Genomic DNA, 24,258 nt, shown 5'->3' on the forward strand with positions numbered 1-24,258 from the left:
TCTGACGTGGCATATCAGAAAAAGGAAGTAGGAAAGTACAGAGCAGGGAAGGCAAGAGCCACTTAGGGAGTGACAAAGAAGCGTATTTTGAAGACGGATGAAACGATACCTACCTCCCAGCTCTCTCTTAGTCTGCCTCTCCCCCCTCCGACTTTCTCTGTGCAGATATGTAGGTATAGCTGTTTCCAAGCTACTTTTTACTATAATTGATTTCCCTGGGAGAGGGGGCGCTGCGGCTCTGCTTAATAATTAACTGACCAATCTTCAGCCCAGGAGAGGGAAGAGAAAGGGGGAAAAAAAAAAAGTAGAGTGAGAGGAAGCGAGTGAGGCAGGCGGCCTCTTAACGAGCCACTCGAGTGGTTCAAACAGCACAGGACGGACGAAATAAAGAGAGAGACAAAGAGGAAGAGAGGGAGGGAGAAACGCAGCTAGAGAGAGAGTGAGACAGAAGAAACAGCCAGCACAAAAAAAAAAGAGGAAAAACGGCTCTCTTGACGTCTCAGATGAGCTTATTCCCAGTCCTGCTTCTTCGTCTTTTGTGTTTGAGCTAAGAGCACCATAGCATGCTCTAATTCTAAAAGTGGAAAAAGAGAAAGTGAATTCCGCATCATGTAGTCTCTCTGAATCTCGCTCTATCGAAACTGAAGTCAGACAACGTCAGAGCGCCATCTTTCCTGCAAAAATGCAAACATTGGTGAAATGTAGACACTGCAGAGATCACCCGACATGGTTTGTTCGTATATACCTCTGCATACAGTAATATCAGCATCTTTTCCATCTGTCCTCTCAGGTCTGTTCCACAGGGCCATAGCCCAGAGTGGAACTGCCATCTCCAGCTGGTCCGTCAACTACCAGCCCCTCAAGTACACCAAGATCCTGGCCCGGAAGGTGGGCTGCACCTACACGGAGACGGCCGACCTGGTTGACTGCCTGAGGCGCAAGAACTTCCGGGAGCTGGTGGACCAGGACATCCAGCCAGCCCGGTACCACATCGCCTTTGGCCCCGTGGTGGACGGAGACGTGGTGCCTGACGATCCTGAGATCCTCATGCAGCAGGTGAGGGTCGGCCAGGATCAAAGGTGGCACTGCAGATATGTCCGAGACAAGTAGAGTGAGCTGAGCTGTGATGACACAGCAGACAGTGAGAACATGAAGAACTTGTTGCAGTTGGTGCGAGTGTGACCTTTCCACGGAGCGGGGGTCTGGCGGTGACATTTAAAAGCTGGTGTGAACTCGCATCCTAAAATGCTGGAACACATTCCCTTGGTGGTATATTCTGGACCCGCGGGTCACAACTTCTTTTTGCCTGTGATCTCATACATACAAACCCTTCGACACAGTTTGCATGTCTGGGTAGTGAGCAGCTCAATCAAAGACTTGATTTTCTCGTCACACCATATCTTATAAGAGCAAAGAAAAGATGATGAATTGTCCAAAGAATAAAGATGATTATATGTGTTTTTACATATATATTAGCAACATTTAATTTAGTCTTGAATCCTATTTTTCCCTCCCTGTTCACAACCCAGTGCAGCCACAATGTCCCATTTTACATGCACATGTCTATCTCTGTCTTAATATTGATTATGATTACGATGGATCACAGCTAACGTAGTTGACGATAACATATGGCAGTATTACAGCAGCGAGCTTGTACAAGCTATACATCAGTACAAAGATGCATATTTACACTAATGGCGTAAAAACCACATACAAAATGTAAATAAAGCTGGTTTGACTTTGGGACTGAAAACCAACAAACTCCACACTCATCATGCTCTTCCCCTGTTGCGCCACCAGGGGGAGTTCCTCAACTATGACATCCTTATAGGAGTGAACCAAGGAGAGGGGCTGAAGTTTGTGGACGACAGCGAGGACAACGACGGCATCTCAGCGGCAGCATTCGACTACACCATCTCCAACTTTGTTGACAACCTCTACGGCTACCCTGAGGGTGAGGATTGCCAACATTATACTCCTTTCAGGCTTTAATGTCCTCCACATTATGTCATCTGCCGCCTCTCAGATGACAGAACTTTGCAGTGTCATTGTTTTTCTTTGCTTATTAGAAGTCCCAGTGGAGGAAATTGTCCCGGGTCCTGGGTCTACACACATTAAAGTGAAATTAAAGGATACTTTGCCTAAATGGAAAGTAAACAGCATAAATCCTTATCACAATACGATAATGACCTAAACATATGACATAAGATGTTCCCTGATACTTGAGCTCGATGTGCACACTACAGAAATGTTTTTTTTGACATTGTCATGTTTTCTGGACTTAAAATACATCAACGGCAACAAATACTACAGCTCCCAGTGGAAATGCAAAACAAACTAATATGTGAGCCCAGCCCAAGTGAATCCACCAAGACAGGCATACTAAAGAGATTGCCTATCGTCAGGATTATCTTTCACCACGGTGGGTCTGTGCTTTGGCCTTTGAGGCTCCGTGGGCTCTAATGCTGTCTCTCATCAACCCCCAGGCAGCCAGCTCCCAATCACAGCGCTGTTGTTCCTAACGGATCAGCCTGCAAACCCCTCGCAGCGGGCCACAGTCAAAACACAGACACATTTGGATAATGCAGTCACGCTTCCTCTCAAGTGCCTGTCACTCATTCTTCACTCTGACGGGGCATGTTTCTCTCTTTTGCCCTTTGTGTCGCTCACTCTGTCCTTTCAGTTTCTCTCTCGGCTTTATCGGTTTATCTCTCACACGTCCATACAAACTCAGAGGCCTCTTTTCTTTTTCTTCCTATTTTAGCCGCGTTTGCTTCCATCTTCCACCACCCTCTGTTTCACATCTCTTGACCACTCTTATCTCTCAAAAGTGTTCAAGCTCCGTCGTTACTTTCCTCTTAGGGTGTCACAATTCTTTCTCTTTTTTTCCCTTTCCCCTTTTCTTATCCTCCAGGCAAAGACATCCTGAGGGAGACCATTAAATTCATGTACACAGACTGGGCAGACAGGGACAATGGCGACATGCGAAGGAAGACGCTCCTAGCTCTGTTTACAGACCACCAGTGGGTGGCGCCGGCAGTGGCCACCGCCAAACTCCACGCGGAGTTTCAGTCGCCGGTTTACTTTTACACGTTCTACCACCACTGCCAGACGGAGACGCGACCCGAATGGGCCGATGCCGCCCACGGAGATGAGATACCGTACGTGTTTGGCGTTCCCATGATCGGTGCTACAGATCTGTTCCCATGCAACTTCTCGAAGAACGATGTGATGCTGAGCGCTGTGGTCATGACTTACTGGACCAACTTCGCCAAGACTGGGTAAGCCTTTTTGATGATTTTATTTCATAACGATGGAATACGTTTTTTGCTCTGTGGTGCGACTGCAGGATAAACTAGCAAGTGTAGTGTCTCTTTAGGAGAAGAGTTGAGAGTCTTGAGTTGAGAATTGTTAAAAGTTTAGTGTCTTGTCTTGTGTGCTGCAAGTTCATAAATAAAAAAGTTGAAACACAAGGGTATATTCAATGTTTAGATGTCAACACGCATTGAAGACATCTTTGAGCCAGATGATTAGAACCTTGACTGATATGTCCCCTCTGTCCTCCATTAGGGACCCCAACCTGCCAGTCCCTCAGGACACCAAGTTCATTCACACCAAACCCAACCGCTTTGAAGAGGTCATCTGGACCAAGTTCAACTCCAAGGACAAGCAGTACCTCCACATTGGATTAAAACCTCGTGTTAGAGACAACTACAGGGCCAACAAGGTGGCCTTCTGGCTGGAATTAGTCCCCCACCTCCATAGTCTACATGAGGAGCTCTTCCCCACCACGACCCGTTCGCCGGGAGGCCCTGGCCATGGCACCCCCCGACCGGGCCTTCGCCCATCTCGTCACCCTTACCCTACCTTCCCCTCTGATCCGGAGCTCGAGGGTTCCGAGCGTCCGCACCAGAACCTCTTCCCTGGAGACACCCGGGACTACTCCACCGAGCTGAGTGTGACAGTTGCCGTGGGGGCATCGCTCCTCTTTCTCAACATCCTGGCATTTGCCGCCCTTTACTACAAGCGCGACAAGCGGCACGAGATGCGACGCCACCGGCTGTCTCCTCAACGCGGCGGGCCCGCCAACGACCTGGCTCACAGCCAAGAGGAGGAGATCATGTCCCTGCAGATGAAGCACTCGGAGCACGACTCTCACCACGACATGGAGCCCCTCCGGCCCCATGACATCCTACGGCCCGCCTGCCCGCCTGACTACACACTGGCGCTGCGCCGTGCCCCCGACGACGTGCCGCTGATGACACCCAACACCATCACCATGATCCCCAGTACCATCACCAGCATGCAGCCTCTTCACGCCTTCAACACTTTCCCCTCCACCGGCCACAACAACACCCTGCCCCACCCCCACTCCACCACCAGGGTATAGTAGGGACTAGCACGACACAGCGCCACCTAGGGACCAGGAAGACTGGCTCTGCCACAGATCTAGAAGAGAGGCCCTCTGGATGTGGGCCTTTGTTCTGTTCTCCTATTCTCTTTCTCCACAAACAACTCCACCTCCTCCATCGTGTGCTGTCAAACTCAGCAGCTCCACTGGTGGCGTGTGGAGAAGCAACTGAACTGCACGGCAGCAGATGATCAGTTTGGGGGTGATTTAGATCGTTCAAAGATACTGTTTTCAAAGGTATGCCGTATCCAGACTAAAGCCCCCTGACACGAGTCAAAAGGACAAATGCTTTTCGGCCCTTGCAGTTTTCATCCTCTTCTTCTTTACTCTCCCTGGCGTGTTGCGTGCATTTATCGTTCTCTTTTCTACATCTGTGTCTTATCCCTGCTTTGTTCCTCTCATTCATGTGATTCTCTCCCTCTCTCCCAGCGCTCCTTTGCTCCAGGGACTCACAAACTGCTGAGCTGTAGGAGGGGGCATAGAGTACCACCAGTGATCATAGAGCTAGGAAAGCATTGATATCTGATACTTTCATTCTACCAGCATTCTTGGTGCCAAGTATGTACTACTGTGTCTGCTTTCTCATCGAGGGAGGAAAAAAAAAAAAAAAAGAAAATTCAAGAGTATTCCTATTTACTGTCAATTAACAGATGCTGTGTGTTCTCATGACAAAGTGCCAAACTGGCCCTCGATTGTGTTTTTCTTTTCTTTCATCTTCTGTTTCTTTTTCTTTTCAAGCATTTGTTTAGTTGTTGTTTTTTGTGGAAAGAACTTTTGCTGAAAATATAGACATAGAGAAATGATATTATATATAGTTATATATAAATGTGTACAAAGGAGAAAGTATATAAAGGGGTTTTCTCAGTGGGGATCTATGCATGAATTATTTTTTAAGATGATGACGGGGGAAAGAACACTGTATCTGTCAATGCACGTTTCCCAAATCTAATCAAATCATATCGGCTCTGGATATCTTGGTTTTTGTTATAGAACGTCACGGAAAAATCCCCCAAAAAATCCTCTTCACCTCCCAACACCCATTTATTAAAAGAGTCATTTCCGCAAATCTCAGAAGATGTTGATCAGCTGTGAACATACTCTTCCATTCAGTCTCTCCGGAGAATCAGAGGTTTTCCTCCAACCACGTGATGCATCACGCCGACCGCAAGCCCATCATCCTACAGTAGCTACTTTTCCTTCCAGTCTGTTTGGAGATGATTGCTTTTTAGGGTGCGTGAAGTACCAAATCTGTCGTAGTAGCTAGCCTGTGCAGAATTATTTTTGTATTTCAGTAAAGGTGAGAAACAAAGCAGAGACAGGCAGCCTTTGCTCTTTTACGTACACTTTCTCCTGTCTGCACCCCTATTTCCAGCACATGTATATTCTGTTTGATGTGTGTGTGTGTGTGTGTGTGTGTGTGTGTGTGTGTGTGTGTGTGTGTGTGTGTGATGTCAGAAGTGCTTCACATGGGCATAGGCGGGCCCTAATTAGACAGCAAAGAGATGGAGAGGCAGACAGGCAGGATCACCCCCATGGTAAAAACTTCACGCTTCAAAATGAGCTCCTTCCGGCTCCGCATCAACCTCCCTCCCTCCCTCCCTTTCCTTGTCTCCGTCAGCACTCTGGCTTTGTGTTCGAGACCGACGGTCATATTGCGGTGATCAAATCCCTGCTGTGACCACAAAACACCGAAAAACACCTGACTTCACTGTATCAGCTGCGTTCTACACAATTTCTGACCTCAGTTCAGCTCTGCTATTATCCTCACATTCAAGGGTTAGTTCACGAAGCTAGTGACTTTTTTTTTTTGTGAGCTCGTCAGTTGTAAATTAAACTCTAAGCACACCGAGGGTAACCGGTGGGCCTTCACGGCCTGCGGCGCTGCAAGCTGAAAAGAGGGCTCGGATCTCCCAAACGGGGTAAAAGCCTCAACAGTTGACAACTGCTGTTTCTGATTCAGAATTTTTTTTTCGGGGGAGAATGTGCAGGCTTACAGCTCGGCGATGCCCCACTCTCCCTCACTGCGATTCTCTGCTATGGATTTTAAACATGGATCATGGGTAATGCTGGAACACGTGGTAGCCTGCGTCCAGTATGGGAGAAGTTAGTCACTGGTGCTGTCTTTGCTTGTGCTCTAGCTATAGCCTGTTTGTTTTCTATTTTATTACTGCCTAACGGGGTGGCGGGGGAGGGACAGAAGGGAGAGAAATATACCCGGCTGCTCCTGTCAGAGATTTTGTAAGCCCTCCGAAAGGGAAATGTGCACAATGTAAAACACAAAACGACTGATTTGGGCGTTCTGCAGGTGGATACATGCAGTGGAACCGATGACGGACAGTAGGGCAAGGAAAGGTGCACGCTGTGGAAAAGAGACTTTGAGAGGAGATTGGAAAAAGACTCACAGCCTTAAATGTAGAAATCAGAATCAAAAGAGAGGATGAACTGATCACTAGCAAATGCGGACATTCAAAGGCATCTTTCTACCCACAATGTTTGCCAGCAGGATCCCTTCCTTATCTGTCCTACGGAGGATCAGACATGACCGATCAGACCCATATGAACCCTTTTGTACTCACTCCTGTGGATGAGGAGGCAGTGAGGGGTCGTGAGGTGAACCTCACCACAACAGCAGCAATGAAACCACCAGAGGTGAAAACTGAAACAAGGTCTTTAGTTCGGTCTGTTCTGTTTCCCTGTCTATTTTATAAGCTAACACTGGAGGGCGCCATTGTGGCTGCTTTACGCAGACTGCCCACTCTGAGGAAACTGGATGTGTGAAGAAAAATACCAAACTGGGTGGCAGAACAGAGAGAGACACAACATCTGGAAGAGGATCAAAACTGTACATTTCTAAGTGTATGAATCAAACAGACAAAATATTTGTAAATATTAAGTTTCTTGTTTGTTTTTCTTTTTCTTTTTTGAGTGAATGAATGAAATGCCTATTTTGTGACAACAAAAGACAACAGGTGCAGTTTGCAACAACAACAAAAATGGCCGCTAGCTTGAGGTTTCAAATGTATTGGTGAGTAAAGAAATGCTTTCCACTGATCATTTTTCATGACATTACAAAATTACTTTTTTTTTTCTTTACTTTGTCTCACATTTCCCATAATCATGTGGGCCTCCTGTAGCATCATGATTCCTAACCAGGAAAGTCACTGTAGCAGAAATACATCTTCACTGCAGCCCCCACACCACAGAGGGCCTCAGATGCTGTCGTTCACTTTGCTAGTTTCCAATGAAAAGATTATAATTTAAGACTGTGGCTTCATCGCTCTTTGTTTTGGGGTCGATGGAACGACTTCTCTGCGTTTCTTTTTTCCTTCTTTGTTTTTTTCTCTTATTTTGAAACATATCTTGTGGTCCAGCTCTACTGCTGATGAGAGGCTAAGAGCCCTGACAAAAGTCAGCTTTGACGGCTGACTGATGTAATGGTGGAGGGGCTTGGCCTGTGATTCATGGTCAGGATTCTAAACACAAAGTGCAGCCAACTAAATATTCTCCCACTTCACATGTAGCAGTGTTTACATGACTACTTGATCACATGTGGGACAGACATGAGGGCTTTGATACCATACGATGCCTCATAGAGACATGAGATCACACAGGTGGTCTGACTTCTTCCCTCCACACAGTGTTGCATTGTGGTTGTGGAGGTTGTGTTGACCTTACAGTGATGTGATGTAGCAGTGGAGAGCTTCACGCTCCAAACAGTTGAGAGATGGATGAAATGTTCAGTAAATCTTAAAAGTCCAGTGCACTTTTAGAGCCCGAGCGTGTTTAACAGTGGATCAGACTGGATGTCTGTGGAAGTGATTTTGGTTTGTTCTGATTTCAACGTGCCCGAAAACTGCAGTCAGCCAAGCAAACCAAAATGACTTCATATCTCTGAGATATTTAGAGATCTTGTGTCAGGTCAGTGGTGCATGGACCGTACATGGTTCACACACACACACACACACACACACACACACACACACACACACACACACACACACACACACACACACACACACACACACACACATTAATCTCCAGCTTGGCCTCGATTGCATCAAGTTGCACCTGTTGTCTTGTTTTTACATTCTTTGTTGAATTCTGAAACCCAAGACTTGAGATGAAGAAAAGTGTTAAATAATGGAATTTTAAAAAAGATGATTATTAAAAAAGAAGTATAGTAAAACTATATAAATAAATGCGGTGATGATATTTCTGTTTACTTTAGAAGTTATTATACACTGTATGCTGTGATTCTGATCTGGGAAACATTAAAGACATTCATAGCCAGTCTGATGATTTTGTCTCTTTATTGATATAGTGAACACAAGTAAGTATATGATCAACAAGAAAGGGAAAAAAAAATGTTTTTAATTCTTTTAAAATGTAAATATGTGGAATCAGATACTTTACAGAAAAAAATCAATTCTGAAAAATAATTCACATTTACTTCACTTGATTAAAACTAACTTTCATGTATAAATATAAACAATACCACATCTAGAATATTTTTTGTAAATATATGCCATTAAATACTAACTGAAATAAAAACGAACTTCAATTTGGAGTTAAGATAACATTGTACTCAGATAAAGGAAAAAACATTGTCATGTATAACCTACACGTTGACATGTAGACTGCATGATCTTTTAATACATTGAAAATGTAAATATCTTGCATCAGATCTTTAAATGTATATTTACATATAATAAACAAATAGATTCTAACTTTGAAGTCAGATACTTTACAAAGAGATTCTAAATTCAAAGTAAAAAATAATTACACATCAAACACAAGTTGATTAAAACAGTCTTTCTGCCATGTAAAAATGTGAACAACACCACAGACTGAATGATTCAAAAATCTAAATATGTGGAATTTGATTCCTCGCAGAAACAAAAATATTTGGAGTAGAAGAGACAACATGAACCTAAATATGTAGATATTTGGAACCAGACACTTAACTGAAATAAAAACAAACACTTAAAAAGTTGAGTAATAAAACAAAACATATTCTACTCAATTAGATAAGAAGACAACTTATACCTATGCATGTCGACATTCACACTGAATGATGGTTTAAAAGATTGGAATTGTAAAAATTTTCCATCATATTCTTCACAGAAAGAAAAAAACAATTGTAAAATTCAATGATTCTGACTATAATTGTACATCAAACTTAATCTGATAAAAATGTCCTATTATGATTATACCACATAGAGACTAAATGTAACATTTAAAACTGGATACGTCACAGAAACAAAACCCTTAATAAAAGAGATGACATTTGATTCAGTGTACATCTTTTCACTGACAATATAATGACAATCATCTTCCACAAAAACATTTAAATCAAAGTCTCATCATCTAACATGTGCCCCTAACATGTACATTGACTCAATATAGCTATATGTCAACAAGCATTTAAAATGTTCCACATCCAAATAATTTTTATTAAACATGTTAAATATGATCTGAGCACTGCAGTGATTTTCTCATATTCTCCTATTTTAAGCCATTGTGATGAAATATATCTGTGTTCTTACAATATTACAAGGTTACAAGGTTTTTATTTGTCATTGTACGACAGCGTTGCACAACAAAATTTAGATTTTAGTCTCAATTCGCTACACAGGAAAGAAAACAAAATAAAACAACTCTGTTATATATGGAGGGTGGAGGATGAATTAAGGAGTCTAGCAGCCAGAGGAAAGAAGCTGTTCTGAAGTCTGGTGGTCAGCTGATACTTCTGTATCTCTCTCCAGACGGCAGCAGGGTGAACAGCTTGTGGCTGGGTGGGTTTTGTCTTTTAATGTCGTTTTTGCTCTCCACAGACTCCTCTTCTCACCAATATCACTGATGCTCAGTAGTTATGTGCCAATGATGTTCTGGGTGGTTTTAATCACCCGCTGTAGAGCCCTCCTGTGAGAGGATAATGAATATACAGGAGGATGTGCTCCTCTGTAACCACAAAGCATGGAGTCTCTCACTTGATGTTAAAGGAGACTTTGATGCTTTCCTCTGCTTGCTCATGTCTGATCGTTTTCCATGTTTCAGGAATGTCAGCAGGATTTGCATCGAATTCTTCAGCAAACTCCTGGTTGAACTTTGCCAGAACATATTTCCAGTAGTCTGATGCCTGAAGGCTTGAATCTGGAACAATGCTCCAGTCTGGGTAAATATCTGTGTACTGCTTGTAGGGGTGCCATTCACCTTTTGTATCAGTGCATTGAAAACGCTGGTTACTGATCACAGAGGAAGAGCATACATCAGTGACAAGTTTTTTTGTCTTATCCGACCTGTATCTACCCAGAGCCTCTGGCCGATGTAGTGAAGCATGGTGCAGAGTGTGGACTTTTCCTCCTGCCTCACAAGGCGCTTTGCAGAATGGACACTGTTTACCACATCCAATTAGTTCGGTGAAAAGCTTGTTCTGAGGATTCACATTTAATTTCTTTAGTTTCATGTGGATGTTAGTTTTTTTGAACTTCTCTTGAAGGACTTGTGCCATGTCCTTCACACACTCAGTCAGCCAGTGAGCAAACTGTTCCTGGTCGGCATTGTTCAGGATCATGAAAGCACCAAGAGCATCTTGGGAAATGACCAGTTTATCACCAAGTTCCTGACAGACATTTTTAACGAATGACTCCAAGTTTCCACTCTTTTCTGTTTTAGCTTTTTTGACGGCATCATTTATGCTCCTGATACTTGACTGAACATGTTGATCCTCAAACTCAAACATCTTAGACCCATTTGAGAAGCGTTCCTCTATTTGGTCGAGTATCCAGTTCTTTACATACTCTTCATAAGAGCAAATGTAGCTCTGATAGTTTTCAAAGTCATCCTTTGATAGCAAATCCAGTAAAACTGAACCCTGGAAGAACATTCGTGTGCTGAACGTCTTGTTTGTCTTCATTTCACCAATGATATCAGGACCCAAGGAACGGTAGACAAAGTCTTCGACTGCAGGCCTCAAGCAGAGATTCATGAATTCTTCTGCCTTCTTTTGGCACTGGTCTCGTTCATGGAACACATCTTTAAAATCAGTGCGGAACTTTTCCTTGTTTTGGTTCAGACATCTGTAGGGATCATTCACAAGTATGAAATCTTCGTGCAGTTTCTGAAACCGTCTGGCTGCAACTCCACAGATGTGCTGTTTCAGAGAAACTTCAAACTGGATCTCTATCTTAACATCCTGATTGTTTTGCAGCCTCTCATCAATCATGTGTAGGATCTCCTGGATGTAAGTGTCATGGTAGTTGTTTTTTCTTTCCATTTTTTCAGTCACAAACTGTGTGCAAATTGCAATGATACAGTCAGCTAGCTTTTGTAAAGTCTTTATATGATCTTCAATGTTCAACCACTTGCACAATGTGTGTTTAGCCTGTTTGTAAGATCCTTCTGCTGTATATTTGAAAGCATCCTGTCCACAATCTTCAAGACTTTTTTGACTTAATAATTCACATGCATGACTCCCTTTGTGTGATACATTGTATCTCAGGCAGCAGGACACATTTGTGATGACATTTGTGGTCTTTTGTTTATAACTGGACAGTTCATTTACTGTTTTTTTCCACATCTTATCAAATTCTGTGTCTAGCTCTTTGTCTGACATCTTGACTTTTTTTTCTCGACATTTGTCAATCAATGCACGCACTCTCTCTTCTAATTGTTTGGTGTGGTTCTCCTTGATTCTATCAAGTTCTGTCATCCCCTGTCTGATGTCAGCTGCTGCTGTGAGCTGATTAAACACAGAGCTCTCCATTTCTCGTCGAAGACTCTTTGCACTGTTTGCAAACTCCTCTCTGTATCCTTCAACTAGATAGACATGACCCTCTGTTTGCTTGAAGTATTGTGCCAGATTTTCAAGAAGCGTTGTCTCCCATTTAGACAGCTCTGTGCAAGCTTCACTTTTTTTTTGTGTAAGAAATTCTGACATGTCAGATGTCTCAGATTTCAAAGCAACTGTACCAAAGTTGTTAATCTTTGTTTCTGCATTCGTAACCCATGTGTACATTTCTTTTTTGAATTCCCATTCCCATTTGTTGAATTCTGTGCACAGCCTCATGTATGCATCAGCCACCAGGCTGTTTCTGAAGCTGAAGATGAAGTTTTCATGCTTCACTGCATTCCAAAGACTTTTCATCCACTCTGTAAACTCCAAGATATTATTAGCAGATTCACAACTTCCCAACATTTGGATTATGTTCTTCTTGAGCTCATACACAGTTTCACTGTACCCTGCATTGACTGGTGCCATTGGTGGGTTTCCATTCCAGAGTCCAGGAATGTAGCAGTTCCCAGTGTCTGGACTGTACTCCATCACATCAGTGAAGCTCTTGTTCTCTTCTTTCTTTTCCATTTTGGCTGCTGCCTGGGTCATCTCGTTTAACTGTTGCAAGAGCAGTTTTCTGTCTCGTAAGTTCTTGTCATGGGCTGAAACGTCTGACACATTCTGGTGAACAAACTGACATTTGGGCTTTTTGCCCACCTCTTTCATCCTGAGGAAAGCATGCACAACTATTTGTAGGATGTCTTTCATTTCTGTTGAATTCTCCATTGCAATATTGATGATGGTGATATCACTCAGCCCCACAACAAGTGTTGCGAGCTCATTGTCGTGCTCATGGCTATTGTCCAGCTGTGCAAGCTCTGGTGACTTTAAGCCCTCGGTGTCAATGATCACCATGAAGTCACAGTTGAGTACTTTCTTGACATCTTCATTGATTCTGATGAGCAACATAAAGGCACCTCGAGTGCATCGACCACTGCTGACTGCAAACTGCACTCCAAACATGGTGTTGAGGAGAGTGGACTTCCCTGTGCTCTGAACTCCAAGAACTGTGACTACCAGTATCTTGCTCTTAGGAGACATCAAGTCATTGAGCTGAGAAAGAACGTCACTAACCCATCTGAGAGGTATGTTGGATGCCTCTCCATCTACAAGCTCAAGGGGAAATCCATCAACTAACAATTGTGCACATAGTTTGGGCAGATGCTGTAATTGTTGACGTGATGGGTCTGTTTCTGGAAGGGAAAGTGAAGCTTCATAGATCTGACCCATTTCACGGAAGAAGTGTTCAGTCCCCAATGAGCTGTTGGAAAGTTGTCTGTCAATTTCTTTGATTTCTTCTTTGTTTTCTGAATTTTTGCATTTTTCTTTGTACTGCTCCCTGAGATCAGACAATTTCTTTCGAGACACGTTATCGAGGTTCATTCGCATCCATTTCAGGAAATAGCACCTCTCTGTCCCTGGGCTTGATATTGCACTGATGAAACATGTCATTGCATTTGACATGTCGGAACTGTTTTGTTTTTCCCGAAGTTTTGTTTTCTGTATCTGAAGATCACTTTTGTAGTCTTCTATTTTTTCAGACCCGACATTTTTAAGCCGAAATTCTTCCTTCTCTAAGCGAGTCAGTTCCTTCCATATTTGGCCTTGCAAGGGCAGCTGAGCTTCTTTGTATTCAAGGATATCTTGAATCTCAGCAGTGATGGCATCTGCATTTTGCTTGGCAGTCTGGCACTCTGAAGAGTCTTCATCAACCCAGATCTCCAGTTTATGGGCAATGTCAGTCATCTGCTCAATTCCCATCTTCACCTTTGAGTTCTCAACTACATTACTGACTGTTTTCCGCAATGTTTTGACAAAATCTGCATCATTCATTTGTTTAGTCTTCAAAAGGATGTTGCTGTTAGACAAGTCCAACTTGGTTGCTACCTTTTTTAGAGCATCTATACTGGAGCGCTTGCTTTGATGGTTCCCAACCAAGAAGATCTGTGCCTTGGGGTGTTGGTTGGTCAGCAGCTCGCAGTCAAAGTCCAAAGTGTCAAAGAACACAAAAACTGCTGCAGATGTCTCACACAAAAATGCAAATTGTGTTTCAAATGAAGCAATGTCCCCACGAAGGTTAGCTACAGCTACTGGCTCACTGAAGACATCCATGTTTTTGTTCCCACAAGGAAGGTACCAAGTGATTTCAACCAGTCCATTGGATATTCTCCTTGGACTGTCGCCACACTCCATATCATGATGAACAAAGGTATCATGGTACTGCTGAGAATTGCTCAGAAGCTTATTGAGGATCTCTGACTTGGACAAGGAGCACTCACCCAGTCTCACAAAAGATATCATTGGAAGTTCAGAGAGAACAATTCTGTCTTCAACAAAGCCTTTGGCTTCTGAGAGGGACTGAGGTCTGTACTTTTTAACAATGTCTCTCATGGCCCAAAGCATGAGTGTGCACTGCTTTGTGTCACAATTAGGAAGCAGCAGAGGCACAGAAAACTGACACATAGACATTTTGAGTGCCATTTCCTGCCGTACAAAACCATCAGAACACAGAAAGAGGGCAGTGATTATGTCAAGGGGGTTTAGCATGTCACCTGAATTCAGATTGTCAAGCAGATCATCAAAATTTAACTCCGTCTTTCCTGATGCAGCATCAATGTTTGTCTCACATGCAGTACATTTCACATTCCTAGCTGTCACATTAACCATCATCAGTTTCTTTAGAAAATACCATGGAAGATCTGAATTACACTTGGCAGGTTCATCAGTGATGGTCTTCTCGTCAATCTGAAGTATTGTGCTCAGGGATAGCTTCTCAGGGTAGAGCTGCTCCAAACCCAGATCCTCCAGTAAGCTCTCTAGATGCGTCTCTGAAGACAGGAAAACAATGATTATTAAGCCAATTATCGGTTATTTCAATATTCTGAAGTACGGACCAAAGTTGTAACATTTAAATTTGTTTTGCTGTAACACAGTTGTAATATGGTACAGCTAACTAAAACTAAGGCCTATGATGATGTTGGTCAGGCAATCAGTCCAATTATTGGGTCTAGATAAAGAATACTTAAACAAAACTAGAAAGTGAAACCTTATGTTTTGGCAACCCTCTGACATTTTCTCTCGTGTTGCAATTAGCCTAAAATTTAGATTTTTGAACAAGAGATATCAAAATCTAATGGACAGTCTGCCATGGAATTGTCAGCTCAAGGACATGAAAGAGATGTAAGAAGACATTGTTTTTTAATTTAATTTTAATCAATTAATAAATCAAAAGGTGAACTATCTATCAAACTATCAAAAGGAAGTTTAGGTTTTAACATGCATCGATAGGCATTCGTGTACCAGTACTAGTTTTGGCAAAAACTGAATAAATAAATATTTTGAACTGAATCTTTCACAAGTTTGATTCGTACTGTGTCTACATTGGTATGTGTTGCCTCCAGGAAATAGCCACAGCCTTGCACTTTAAAGTTCCACCTCCTTGGCTTTTATATTTTGCTAAACTAACTGCCAGCAATCAAAATGGGAGCATTGCAGCCTTTAAACCATGTTACAAACTCACTCAAGTACTGCATGGCTAAGATTAGCTTCCGTTGAGCAGTATGGGTGGTGACAAACTGACATTAATTTCCCCCTCTCTGCTTGCCGTAGCTGTATGCGCTCGCCGCTGAGACTGTTTTGTACTGCAAACCCCAATACTCGTCTCAACTTGACTCGTCTCAGGCCAGAAGCTATTCTGTTTCTTCCCTCTTTCCATTTTTACCTTCCTAAAGACTCTTCTGTAACCCTCAATATCTGTGAGTTAGTACGGTTTAAGGAAATGATGAACAAACAAAAAGGACTTGTCAGCTTGCAGACTGCATTAAGCATCTAAAACAATAAACCGATGTGATTTGGCTTTAATACCAATAACCACTACAATGTTTCTGCTGTCAATATACAGGTCATGTTGCCAGTGTGACAAAGACAGAATCTCCCTTCAGATCCGGCCTCCTGCACAGAAGTAGGCTACCCTACAGCCAGCTGCGGCCAATGTGCTGACTTGCTTTACCATAAGGGAGAGGGCCTTTTGGCCTTCTTAATTCCCCAAATACATGTCAGAGGTTAATGGAGCACATGTTTGGGCCCCAGCATTTTCCAGACTTTGCCCCTGTTTCTTGATGAAGTAAGTGTCCCCTATTTGTCTTTGGAGCAGCACATCAAACATTTGACCTCAGGACTATTTGTGTTTATTTGTGTTACTCAGGCGGCATGTGCAGGAATGAATGAACAGCTTACCTCCATATAGATACAACAATGTTTTTTTCTGCCTTTTCTCGCTATCATCAACAATGGCCGAAATAACCACTTTTACTTTTATTTTGTGCACGTTGTGGAAGTCCCACAAGGGTTTGAAAACCAAACGCCGTCGTGTCTGAGTTCATAACATCATATGGAGGCGTTTCACCAAGCTATATTTACTGTATCTAGCAGATTTCACAGTGATTTAATTGCAATAAACGGATCAAAAAGATTCCCAAATACATCATGATGAAAATTTGTAAGTCTGTTTTAATGCTTTTTCAGGTCTGTCTCCAAGACAACAAGCAATCAACTTTTAAGATGATTGTTTTCTGAACGGCAGGCCGGCACAAATTTGCCTCCGTTTGCGTCTTTGCATTGACTTTTTTTATGTAATCAAAAATTCACTGAGTGTTTGGTGTCATCACACCACTAGAGTGTCTGGATGCAGTCTTGAGTGGATTGGGACAGGAGGGATTGAAGCCAAAATGGAAAAGTGCAACTTCTTCCAGACAGAGATATTAGTACTAAAGAATATTGTCTCAAAACACAGGGTTTCCATGAGGGCTGTCACAAAATCTCACTATGCTATTATCATGGCTGCACGCTAATGTGTATGTTTGTGTGCTATGAGTGAATCTACCTGGGTGCATACATGATAGAAATGTCATTGATTTGGGCTTTCTCCCAACTTTTATCTTTCTTTCTGTGTTTGTGTGAGTGTGATATCATAAAGTTTTTGCATTGGCTTTGAGTGGGCTTTCCCATCTTCATTGACATATTTTAATACATGGACTAAAACTGCACAGTAATCGTATTTTTTAAGGTGTTTTATGTTTTCTATAGTGTTACAAATTTTGATCTCTACAATAAATAGTTATGAGATAGAGATGCTTGCATCTAATTCATTCCTCTTTTATTTGATTCTTCTTTTGGAAACCTCTACAGAGTTCTGGTAAAAATGTGTACATTGCCCCTAAGTCTGTAAAAATATTTTGAAAATTCATTACAATAAGAATTCTATTGTACTTACTTGTGTGGGCAGACGTCACAGCTGGCTTGCTGATTCTTCCATTCCTAAATTGTGTAGAAACCTCAAGAGTGTAACACACGCCGGGCTTCAGGTTGTTGAGAGTGAGTTTGTTTGTGTCTGTTGACTCAATGTCTCCTTCATGGCTACAAGTCACAGTGTAATTCTCCACTTCACCAGCAGGGGTGTCCCAGCACAGAGACACTGACTCACTGCTGACCTGATAGACTGTGATCTGCACAGGAGGGTTGGTCTCTGCAGGAACAATATAATGGTTTCACTGGAAATCCAAGCTGTCAACGTTTGTCTGTAATTTAAAGTACGTCCAAGTGCAAGAGGTGATGTAAAAGACAAAGTCACATATAATCACACCATGCACTTATTTTGTAGGAATACAATTTACAACCTCTTTAGTCTGAAACTCACCTGTGTGTGTGTGTGTGTGTGTGTGTGTGTGTGTGTGTGTGTGTGTGTACACACACACACAGAGAATACCTCAGTGTAAGAAGTACATGTGTTTATTTTTTTTTGTGAGCCCAAAAACCATGCAGACAAACCTCCATGTTTATTATTAATACATTATTATTATCTTTTTGATTTATTATTCTGATTTACCTGTGAAGACAGTTTGCATGTATTTGCTTGTTGCTTTAAGAACTGACACTTCTCCTGGTGGAGGAACATCTGTCATAAGAGAAGAGAGGTACAGCTCAGTATCATTGCAGTATGTATTTAGTCATTGGATCAGTTGTTGACGGTCACACATTATGCATAAAGTATAATTCATCTACTATTGTTTACGTTGTATAATGAACAATGTCAGATTAGGGGTAAATTAATTTGCCTACTTGTGCTCATGCAAATGTATTCTGATGTGAGTTTGTTCTTTGATAGCTGATGCTGCTTTAACATGTTTAACGCTTTGTCTCTGTTATTGTTGCATTGAATGAAAACGTGTAATGTAATTCTGCACACCAAAACCTCATCTTATAAATTGTGTCAAGGAAGTCGAGAGCCGCAAACGGAGACGGCTCACCTTAAAAAAAGAAGTGCATTTTCAAACTCCAGTGAGCAATTTAAGGCGAGCTAAAATTAATAAATAAACAAATAGCCTAAATAATGAACATCATTTATAACTGTTATAAAGTCATATTTCTGCCACTTTCCTACAACTGATACCGAATGAATTTGCCAATGTGTGCAATCACTGGAGTTATCTGTATATAATGATTCATTAAATAATTAGTTTGATGTTAAGACGTGTGATGAGTCTGACTGTAGAAAGAGTTGATTTCTCTTTCAACAAGTAGACGGCAATAATAATGATGAGCACTACTAAATAATCTTAATAACAAATGAGTCTGAAATTAAGTTTTAAGAAGGAGCTGATTGTTTGGCCTGAAATCTATATCACCATAAAACCAACGAGCAGCAGGTTAAGGTAGAAAACATCTGTAATTTCTTAAAAGTAAAGCAAATTGGAAAGTGACATTTGGTTTTTATATTTTATTGCTAATATTAATATGTATAGTAATACAGACCTGTGTTGTGAGCAGATTACACATGTGCACCCTGTAGAAGACTGTTGTATTGAAAACTCTATTTATATACAGAATACTAAGCATTTAAGAAGTGTTGTTTCTGGTCTTTTTTACAGGGTGACTAGTAGTACTGTGGTGGTACTCTATGATTTACATATGATTCATTTTTGTTTTATAAATTCCAGAGCATTATCCAGTAAAATGATTGTATTTATTTGTTTTATGCAGAATAAGGTAAATAAATAAATGTTAAATAAATATAAAGGATTTTACATGGGATAGTTTAGTGGCCTTATTGTCATAACAGTCAGCAATAAAGTCAAAGTTCAAGGTAAAACAACTTTCTACAGTCAGACTCATCACACTTATCAACACTACAGCCTGTAACATTCACCCAAATAGGTCAAGAAGCCTTAATTAAATACATTTAAAAAATAATTTAATGAATCATTGTATACAGGTAATTCCAGGGTTTGTGCCCATTGGTGTATTTATTCACGATCAGTTCAGTGAAAGTGGCAGGAATATGACTTTATAACAGTTATAAATTACTGTATGTTCATTATTTAGGCAATTTGTTTATTTATTTAATTTAGCTCTGCTTAAATTGCTTTTACTTTGAAGGCAAGCTGTCTCTGTTTCCAGCTCTCAACTTGCTTTATTCAATTTTCATTATTAAAGTTGGATAATGGAACAAGCTGACGTTTTGGTGAGATTGATGAGATTAGTCAATACTCCTAATTTGACATTATTATGCAATGTGAACAACGGCAGATAAATGACACTTCATGCACGGACCACAGACCCACACTTACAGTCAGACTGTGATGTAGGTGAAGTGTTCTCTCCTTCCCCACAGTATGGCTCATGGAAGGAATCCGGCTCATCATAGAGCTTCTTGGTAATGGATACAAATGTGTTGATTAAAGTGTAATGAATCTATTCACAATAGCTAGAAGGACAACACATATTTGGCTTGTAATTGTATTGTTAATTCAGTTTAGAGTTGTGCAAACCAGCCGTTTACCTCCTCATCTGAGTTATCCATCGTGGGTACACTCTCAGCCATCCCACACTTGGTCCAGATTATTCAAACAGCTTCTCACTGAAAGTAATAGAAAATAACTCTGTAACTCAGTCACCGCCAAAACTATTGATGTTAAACAAAAATCACTCAGCTAAGTGTGCTTTGCAACCTGTCAGACTACAATATAGACTAAAACAAAAATACTGTAATCAATTCACAGTATTAGCGATGAGGACAGATTGAACATGCTGAGTCATGTTTGTGTTTTAGGCTTTGAAAAGTTTACATTTGAACACTATTTAAAAAGACAGAAAAACACCCAATTACAAATAAATTGTTGCCTACCTTTGTAGATTATCCATAGTACAAACTGTATCCGTTCTTTAATTGAGGAGTTTTTATCTACTGTAGCAATATAGGTTAAGTATCAGTCCTGAGGATAACGCTCTGCACATCCCTGCAATGCCGTAGTCTGTCACTGGCATCTCCTTTTATTCAGCCTTGTGAAGTTACTTTCTGTTTTGTTTCTGGGAAATAGATTATCTGGTTTCCAGTAAAGTGAAACTTATTGTCTGGTTCCTCCCTCTGCCGAAGGGGGAGCTGTTCTCCATGTGGCCCTCTGGAAGAGTGAGTGAGTGAGTGAGTGAGTGAGTGAGTGAGTGAGTGAGTGAGTGTGTGTTTATATATGTGTGTGTTTATATATATGTGTGTGTGTGTGTTTATATATATGTATGTGTATATGTATAAATATATATATGTGTGTGTGTATATGTATATATATATATAAGTGTGTGTGTGTGTGTGTGTGTGTGTGTGTGTGTGTGTGTGTGTGTGTGTGTGTGTGTGTGTGTGTGTGTATATGTATATATATCAAAATCAAATCTTGCATTGATAAAAGTAGGCCTAATAACAAATGATAAATTAGGCGTAAATTAGAAACTAGCGATGGCATGTGCAGTGATGCCTGTAAAATATTTAACATTATTTATGTTTATATTTATAACAGTGACCCCATTCACCTTGGCAAAGAAGGCTCATTTAACAAAATAGAAGGTGGAGGACCTCCACAGGTCTGTGACCAGATGTGTGGTCAAGGGACTGCATTCGTTTTCCACTGTGGAATCTCCATGGTTCAGGTAAAAAACAATATTTGTATTGTATTGTATCCATTAAGACAATTCGTCAAAAAGACTAATAAATATCCTCAAATTTATTTTATACAGAGAGATGACCACTGCCCTCAATCCTCTACCGACCCCCATCCAGGGATGATCTGTCCAATACACTAGTTCATCCCTGTGTGTACAGGCCTCATCACACCATCTGAGAGGGTTTCTCCTGTGCAGGACATGCAATTAGTCAGGAGAGGTGTCGTATTTTGCCAGAGAAGGCAAATATGCTCATATTTCTGCAAAAGAATTGGTGAAGTTTATTTATATTTATTTAAGTATATTGTAAACTGTTGTTTACAGTTAATATATTGTTCATAGTTAAGTTAAAAAGTTTGAAGCTGTAGTTTGAAGCCAAGTGTTTTGTATTTATTTACATTTATAGTATACTTCAAACAGTTAATATATTGTTCAATTTGAAGAAAACAAATTGCCTTGGCAATAAAAAAGCCTTTCTTTAATGTTGTCAATCGTCGTTTTGTGTGTTTGTTTTTTTAAAGTATCAGTTCAGGCACCGTTTAGGTACCGGTATCGTTTTAAAAGTGTTGTTTTAGCACCGGTATCGGAAAAAACCCAAAAGATACCCATCCCTAGATGCCATCAGGTCCTGCAGCCCTGCCTTGGTGGAGTCTCTCCCGCTGTCTCCTAACCTCCAGCTTCCTCCTGTAGGTGTCCTTGCACTCCCTTGCACCCAATCCCTTTCACACAAACCTGACAAAAGCCAAGATGAATTTTGGACTGAAATTTAGTTAATCTGAAAATCAATGTAAATTAGTTGCAGCTGATAAAACCTGCCCTGATATTTTGTATAGTGTCCCAAAGCGCTCTGTCTGTGTTGGTCTGTTCTGAAAGGACGGGTTGGAGAGCCTCTCCAGGTTCAGTTCAAATGCAGTTTTCAACCTACAGTAACTTCAGAAGTGTGGCTTCATCATAAACCTGCTGTGAATTCCACTCCTTACATTACCCTCCTGATTGGAGTAAGTGACTCCAGGTGTGCTCAGGTCTACACAGGTGGAGACTGATTACAGTTCAGTTTGTGACAGTTCTCAGGAGACTGAGCTGACATTCACATGTCTCCGGTCCTGCTTCCCTCATGTGTTACTGGCAATGTGAGTCTCTTTCTGGGCATTACTGTCAGCATATGTGATTACATAACTACATCGTCTACGTATAGTTTGACATACTGTGTTGTCCTTAGATATATGCTGTTGTTTCTTTAATTATACTGCAGAAAACCAGGAGTAGAATGGAGGTAATAAACGGTCAACTGTACTGAATGCATTCCAATGTCAAGAACTCTTTTTATTTGTTATTTGAGGCTCTTTAGTGTATAACTATAACTACATCAGCACAGACACTAGAGAAAATCTACACCAACACCAGATGTCATTAAATATGTGATTTTGATTATATATCATTAAACAATGTAAGGCCACATCTCAATGTCCACAGACTGACTGTAGTTTACATGTTCATTGATGATTTAAATAGATTGTACTTACTTGTGTAGACAGACTTGGTATTGACATGACAGGCTGTCATCTTCACAGTGGGGCTTGGCCCAGTGGAAATAACAATAATAATATCCTTTATTGCCTTTCTGCTGAACAGTAGACTGTATAAAACTGACCTTTACCACACGTGCTGTGTTGACAGTCAGCCTTGCTGTTGGACCACTGCATTGATGGAGGGTCGTCTTCTCCTGCACGGTAAAGATCACCGGATGAATCTTCATCACCGACTCCCTTGATGAATGAGAAAATGGACATTTTCAGGTGTGATGAATCAACTCGTATTCCCATACACATTAGTTAATAAGATAGTATTTCCATTTTATTTCTTCTTGTTGTAGATATACAAACAGGCTGTTTACCTCCATTGTGGGAACAGTGTCAGTCACCCCACACTTGGTTTGGGATTCTCGTTCCAGTTAAAGATGAAAAGAGGGCTCGGATCTCCCAAACGGGGTAAAAGCCACAACTCTCCCTCACTGCGATTCTCTGCTACGGATTTTAAACATGGATCATGGGTAATGCTGGAACACGTGGTAGCCTGCGTCCAGTATGGGAGAAGTTAGTCACTGGTGCTGTCTTTGCTTGTGCTCTAGCTATAGCCTGTTTGTTTTCTATTTTATTACTGCCTAACGGGGTGGCGGGGGAGGGACAGAAGGGAGAGAAATATACCCGGCTGCTCCTGTCAGAGATTTTGTAAGCCCTCTGAAAGGGAAATGTGCACAATGTAAAACACAAAACGACTGATTTGGGCGTTCTGCAGGTGGATACATGCAGTGGAACCGATGACGGACAGTAGGGCAAGGAAAGGTGCACGCTGTGGAAAAGAGACTTTGAGAGGAGATTGGAAAAAGACTCACAGCCTTAAATGTAGAAATCAGAATCAAAAGAGAGGATGAACTGATCACTAGCAAATGCGGACATTCAAAGGCATCTTTCTACCCACAATGTTTGCCAGCAGGATCCCTTCCTTATCTGTCCTACGGAGGATCAGACATGACCGATCAGACCCATATGAACCCTTTTGTACTCACTCCTGTGGATGAGGAGGCAGTGAGGGGTCGTGAGGTGAACCTCACCACAACACAGCAGCAATGAAACCACCAGAGGTGAAAACTGAAACAAGGTCTTTAGTTCGGTCTGTTCTGTTTCCCTGTCTATTTTATAAGCTAACACTGGAGGGCGCCATTGTGGCTGCTTTACGCAGACTGCCCACTCTGAGGAAACTGGATGTGTGAAGAAAAATACCAAACTGGGTGGCAGAACAGAGAGAGACACAACATCTGGAAGAGGATCAAAACTGTACATTTCTAAGTGTATGAATCAAACAGACAAAATATTTGTAAATATTAAGTTTCTTGTTTGTTTTTCTTTTTCTTTTTTGAGTGAATGAATGAAATGCCTATTTTGTGACAACAAAAGACAACAGGTGCAGTTTGCAACAACAACAAAAATGGCCGCTAGCTTGAGGTTTCAAATGTATTGGTGAGTAAAGA

The 24,258-nt window shown here is 41.4% G+C and overlaps 2 protein-coding genes across 3 annotated transcripts in view; one reads left to right on the forward strand and one right to left on the reverse strand.

Moving 5' to 3' along the window:
• Positions 1-8,701, forward strand: part of nlgn2a (neuroligin 2a) — a 61,561-nt gene extending 52,860 nt beyond the window's left edge. The window contains exons 3-6 of the mRNA XM_068710461.1: positions 791-1,056; positions 1,801-1,954; positions 2,915-3,281; positions 3,571-8,701. Coding sequence (XP_068566562.1) covers positions 791-1,056; positions 1,801-1,954; positions 2,915-3,281; positions 3,571-4,390 — 1,607 coding nt within the window. The 3' untranslated portion in view covers positions 4,391-8,701. The remainder of the gene's footprint in view (positions 1-790; positions 1,057-1,800; positions 1,955-2,914; positions 3,282-3,570) is intronic.
• A 300-nt stretch (positions 8,702-9,001) lies between these two features.
• Positions 9,002-22,950, reverse strand: LOC137872286 (interferon-induced very large GTPase 1-like). Of its 2 annotated transcripts, none has more exons than XM_068710460.1 (6): positions 22,882-22,950; positions 20,083-20,160; positions 19,871-19,952; positions 18,130-18,198; positions 17,518-17,769; positions 9,002-15,073 (listed from the first exon to the last, which is right to left on the reverse strand). In XM_068710460.1, exons 2-6 carry the CDS (start codon positions 20,122-20,124, stop codon positions 10,398-10,400), a joined length of 5,121 nt encoding a protein of 1,706 aa, XP_068566561.1. In that variant the 5' UTR covers positions 20,125-20,160; positions 22,882-22,950; the 3' UTR covers positions 9,002-10,397. The 2 variants fall into 2 exon arrangements, with proteins under 2 accessions (XP_068566561.1, XP_068566560.1); XM_068710459.1 differs by lacking the exon at positions 22,882-22,950 and adding an exon at positions 20,428-20,623.
• Positions 22,951-24,258: the final 1,308 nt, after the last annotated feature.

Source organism: Cebidichthys violaceus, unplaced genomic scaffold (genome assembly GCF_023349555.1).
Source record: "Cebidichthys violaceus isolate CVI_PGR_0920_01 unplaced genomic scaffold, fCebVio1.0.p SCAF_156, whole genome shotgun sequence".
In the NCBI taxonomy this organism is placed as follows: domain Eukaryota; kingdom Metazoa; phylum Chordata; class Actinopteri; order Perciformes; family Stichaeidae; genus Cebidichthys; species Cebidichthys violaceus.

Excerpts from the sequence above, each read along its gene's own strand:
- LOC137872286 (XM_068710460.1), bottom strand. The coding sequence starts at position 20,124 with ATGGCTGAGAGTGTACCCACGATGGATAACTCAGATGAGGAG. Across the intron at positions 19,953-20,082 it reads TGGATAACTCAGATGAGGAG|AAGCTCTATGATGAGCCGGA; the intron begins GTAAACGGCTGG and ends TCCATTACCAAG. Across the intron at positions 15,074-17,517 it reads TGTGACGTCTGCCCACACAA|AGACGCATCTAGAGAGCTTA; the intron begins GTAAGTACAATA and ends TCCTGTCTTCAG.